The sequence below is a fragment of the Lolium rigidum genome, chromosome 3 (assembly GCF_022539505.1).
Source record: "Lolium rigidum isolate FL_2022 chromosome 3, APGP_CSIRO_Lrig_0.1, whole genome shotgun sequence".
NCBI lineage: Eukaryota > Viridiplantae > Streptophyta > Magnoliopsida > Poales > Poaceae > Lolium > Lolium rigidum.
In genome coordinates this window covers 76,790,998-76,796,029 of record NC_061510.1, presented here as the reverse complement: position 1 = coordinate 76,796,029, position 5,032 = coordinate 76,790,998, and the positions used below count along the sequence as shown (strand labels likewise).

Below are 5,032 nucleotides of genomic sequence, written 5' to 3'. Positions count from 1 at the left end.
TGACACCCCCAGTCCGTTTTTTCTCTGGGTCCGCCACTCCGACTAGTGCAAGATTTGATTGTGGTGAGCACCAGCACGTTGCTCTTCATGAGATGATCACATGATTCACATCGAACATCCAATCCAACCCCAACCAATACCAGAGTAGCTCACATCGTACGAGCAACAGAACCACGTCTTGTTCCATTTGGAATGACAAGGATTGATTACCTAGCAGCTAGCACCGAGGCCAACCTCACTTGACACAACAAAATGAATCCTCTGACGAGCAACTACTCTGCTCCGTGCCTGCCTGATGCCTGACTTCCTACTGCTAACTGATGGATCCTACAACAGAACGACGACGCTCAAGAGCAGCGCGGTGACGACGGACCGGACGAATGAAGAGACGTCGCCAAATGCCCGCCGGGAGCCGGATTCCGTTGAGTTGGACGACGGCGCCAGCGAGGTCCCGTTCAGCAACGCGCTGCCGTTCTTCCCACTGTAAACACAAGGTCCATGGCCTGTAGCAGGAGAAAAAAGTTTGCACGACATGAGTTGAAGAATGCGAAAGGAGAGTTGAAGGAATATACTCTGCGAGGTAGCTTACTCGGATCGGTGGTGGTGATGACGGCGACTCCGGAGAAGTAGCAGGTCCCAGATCCCATCCCCATCCCATGGTAGTAGGCGTTGAAGGCGTAGGTGGCGTGATCCTGCACGGTGTCCGGGTCATAGCACGGCTGGCCCTGCGTGAGCACGGAGCAGTCGACCTTCCCGGGGCCGCACGCCCAGTCGAGCGCGGCCTGGAGCATCTTCTCGTCGGCGCCGTCCCTTGCGACGCAGTAGGTCTGGTTGGTGGTGTCGTTGGCGAGCAGCACGCCGGAGCCGGTGAGGTGCAGCGCGTAGGCCGGGACGCCGTTCATGTCGAAGAGGCCCCAGTACTTCTCGGACGCGGTCCCGGGGCGGGTGTCCTCGTCGTAGAGCTCGTAGATGTAGGTGGGCACGGCGACGCCGGGGTGCTTGGGCGTGCCGGTGACGTTCATGACGTGGCGGATGAGGTTGCTGTTGTAGGTGTCGGCGTTGTCGGAGTTGGCGTCGGGCTCGGCGGACGCGTCGCCCTTGTGCGGCCAGCCGGTCTCGGTGACCATGACGGGGACGTTGGTGACGTTGAGGTAGGCCATGGCGAAGTATGCGGCGTCCACCACGGCGTCGAAGACGTTGGTGTAGTGGAGCAGCGTGTTGGCGTCGACGGCCTCCTTGTTGGGCGGGAGGGGCCGGAACAACGCGTAGTCGAGCGGGATGACGCCGTTGGAGCGCATGTAGTCGTAGTAGGGGTAGACGTTGAGCATGAGCGGCGCGCCGGTGGACTGCAGGAACTTGAGCAGCGGGACGAGGACCGGGTCGAGGGAGCGGTTGAAGAAGGCCTGGGAGGGCGGGAAGGAGTCGAGGATGATGGAGGAGGAGTGCGGCGTGGAGACCTTGATGTAGCGGTCGAGCGCCGCGGCGACGAGCGCGTTCTGGAGGTAGCGCACGGCGGGCATGAGGAGCGGCGCCGCGTTGGGCAGCGTGGAGAGCACCTCGGAGCCCACGGCGATGGCCGTGATGTTCACCAGCGGGAAGTGGGCGGCGACGTTGCGGGCGATCCACCGCGCCGCCGTGGCGTTGGACTGGCCGATGCCCAGGAGCTGATCGTTGGGCACGGAGACGATGACGCGGATGCCCGTGTTGGCCAGCGCCGACAGCATCGCCTGGTCCGCGTCGTAGAGCCGGATGTGGCGGATGTTCTGCGACCGGAGCAGCGTCGTGATCTGGGAGGGAGCCGGCACCGATGACATGGCCGTGCCGATGTTCACGCCGATGTATGCCCCTGCACGTTCACGAAAAAAGTTCAGATAAACAGGTACTGTAACGGAGTTCTTGTTCACAAACGTGGCATGTAATTTGTAGGCCGTCAAATCAGAATATCTGTGTGTTAGGTGTGACAGAGAGTGCACATCATAGAGCAGGAATCTTGTCAAATAAGTAGTACAAGTAATATTCTTTTGCACAAACAAGCATGATGCCGATGCAAAAGTAACTAAACATCGTATATCTACAGTTGATACAGTGCACCTTTACACATGAACAAACCAATTATCAATTCAGCAGTACAAAAAGAGAACAGGAGAATGTTTCTAAAGATGCTGATATCAAATGTACCATACTGAAAAAACAAAAAAAAATCCGGTTAAAAAATCGAATAATGAAAATGGGACGCACAGCTAGCTGTAAAGCACAAGGGGGAGGGCAACTGGGTATGGAGAAAGACGTTGGGAACAGCCGAACGCCACAGTGCAATCAATCCCGGGCTTCCGTGCGGTGGCGCCCCTGCGCCTGCGCCGGTGCTGCTTTCGCGCAGACAGGGCGAGCAAGCGAGCTGTGTCGGGTACGCAATGGACGTGACTTCATTAACCGCGCCGGGGCCCGCTAGCCAGTGGAAGCACTGCCAGGTGGTCCCGGAAACTTCGTCCTTTTCACTCCACAGTCAAACTGGTAGAGGAGCGAGACGGTGCTGTGCACGACCAGAGTGCTGACGAGCGCGCAGGCCAAATCGGTGTGTGTGATCCGTGACATGATTACCGAGTTATTACCCACCCCTGGGCTAACCCTGACGATTAGCACCAGTCCTCCACTTAGCAACGGTCAAAGTTTGGCCGAGAGACCAGCTTAAGCAAATCATCGCTACATTAACCTGAATCTCGGGTGCAGGATGAGGAAAAGAGGCAGACAAGGAGGGTCACAAGTCTGATGCGAAAGATGGGCCGCTGTACTAACAGAGCAGCTTATTACCCCTTTTCCTGCTTAAACTTATGCGCAAAGCCATCAGAGATTCATGGGATGCTGGAGTTTGCTGGTTGGTACCGCATTATTTTAGTACTCCTTGCGTACATAGATTAGTGAGGAACCGACCGTTTGATGCAATATTCCTTGTCCTAGCTACAAGCAAATCTTATTCCAAACCTATATTATTTAACAGCAGCAGATGTTCTGACGAAACGTGTATAAATCATATAAAAACTACTTACTTCAGTGTGCACGTGAAGGGGGCAAGGAAGGAATACACGGCTTGGAAAAGGAATCCCATGGAGACCGGATGAGCAAGCAGGGAATGGCGGAATAGGGCCAGCAGGTCGAGTAGTCAAATCCAAGCCCCAAAAGCTACCAGTTGATTAGCTAGCGTTGCCCCATACTACTCTAGGATAACTGGTGTTAATCTTATGCTAAGAGAAAGGTAATGTCTAAACTTACCCAAGAGGACGAGCTAGAGAATACACCAGACCATTAAACGACAAACAAAAGAAATCCAAGGGATAGGGACATTGCTAGTTCGACCAGTCTCAATCACACTCAGCCTGGGTTGGCACTTTCCAGAATTTCAGCAAGCAAAATAAAACCCCTGCCTAAGTTAAGAATAGGCACATGTACAGAAGCATGAAGATATAGCCCTGAATAGAGAAGCGTGTGCGTGATGAAACAAATCAGAGAGCTTAATACGCGAATCAGTGTACAGTAAATGCAGAGCAGAGTAGTCCTTGAGAAGGAAGAAAAGAAAATGACGAGGCGAAAAATCTCACCGTCATCGCCACGAACAGCCTTGGCTGCGGCCAGCAGCAAGATGAGGAAGAAGGAGAGCTTCTTCATGGTGTCTGAAGGAAAAGCTCAGCCAGGAACTCCAACCCGCTTTGCCTGGTCTGGTCTCTCCGGCCCCTCTGTTTTCTCTCTCCTACTCCTTGGAAGAAGAACTGAAGAAGAAGCAAAAGGCACCTAGCTGCTGCTACTACTCCTCCTTTCCTCCAAGATCCAGACTGCCTAGCTCGAAGGATGCAAGAACAAGGAAGAAGCGAAAGGTGGGGAGAAGAGAGAAGAGACGAAAGGAAGAAGAGAAGTGGAGACCGGAGAGGCCGTGGCAAGTTGGGGTATAAATATGAGGACGCCGAAAAGCAGGGGCTTTTGTGCAAAAGTGGGGGACGCCGCCCAATGGGAGGGTGGGCGCCCACCAATGGATCCGTTGCTTCGCTCGCGCACCACTCCCTTGGCCTCGGAGAACGAGCAATAGCTCGATGGTTGGTGTTGGCAGTGGCCATCCAACCCATCCCAGGTTCGAGTCCCGTTGTGGCCGAATTTCTTGGGATGTCTCACCGGGGCTCTGGGTCCCAAATAAAATCCCCTCCACACATATGTGCCACAACTACTAGCTCCTAGGGACACCCAAATTATGTGTGCTGTGTGTATAGTTCTAGAGTCTAACTTGTGCACTAGTGGTGTGCGTGTGTGTGGTGTGAGTGTGGTGTTGAGTTAGTGCATAAGTTCAGATGCTACAGCTGTAACACAGATCGAGGGGTCTCAAAAAAAAAAAAAAAAAAAAAAAAAACTCCCTTGGCCTCGCCTCTCACTGACAGGTATGGCCAGCAGGCTTTGGCGGCCCCGCGTGTCAGCACGGAAGGGATCTTTCGGGAGACGGCAGCACGGATCACATGGCGCATGTCAGGGATCCGACGGCTGCCGTGCGATCTCGGGGAGCCCAGAGGCGGTGGCGCATGTTTCTTTTCTTCTCGTCGCGCACTGCCCCACGGCTTTGTTCAACTGAGATGTGGACCCGCGAGGTGTGGGGACCCACATGGCAGTAGCCGTAGTCTTTGCATCGCTGGGCATGGGCAACGGGAAAGAAACGAACAAGCACTGCCTCAGTCACCGACGTGCGGGACAGGGCTCTGAACCCACATGTCAGCTACAGTAGGGCATCAGGCAGATGGGACAGTGGCACAGACAGGTGGGCACGCTGAGCGAGGTGGAGCAGTCCGACGTGGCGCGGCAACGGTCAAATTTAGCGACTTCACCACATGTGGCTCGGCTCGGCTCCGGTCGGGATTGGGTGCACGGCGCGGCGCTCGCGATGGCACGCACGCACACTGGTTTCTTCGGCTTTTGGACCGCTAACGGTCGTCTTGGCAGACACAGGCCTCGGCGTTCGGCGACGTGACTGTACACTGTACTACCATCGGCCAACGCAATG

At 55.0% G+C, this 5,032-nt stretch overlaps 1 protein-coding gene across 2 annotated transcripts; it reads right to left on the bottom strand.

Moving 5' to 3' along the window:
- Nucleotides 1-327: 327 nt before the first annotated feature.
- LOC124696963 (glucan endo-1,3-beta-glucosidase 3-like) lies at nucleotides 328-3,660 on the bottom strand. 2 transcript variants are annotated; one of them, XM_047229619.1, is made up of 4 exons: nucleotides 3,593-3,660; nucleotides 2,502-2,581; nucleotides 590-1,846; nucleotides 328-503 (listed from the first exon to the last, which is right to left on the bottom strand). In XM_047229619.1, exons 1-4 carry the CDS (start codon nucleotides 3,658-3,660, stop codon nucleotides 328-330), a joined length of 1,581 nt encoding a protein of 526 aa, XP_047085575.1. The 2 variants fall into 2 exon arrangements, with proteins under 2 accessions (XP_047085575.1, XP_047085576.1); XM_047229620.1 differs by lacking the exon at nucleotides 2,502-2,581 and having other exon boundaries at nucleotides 3,594-3,660.
- Nucleotides 3,661-5,032: the final 1,372 nt, after the last annotated feature.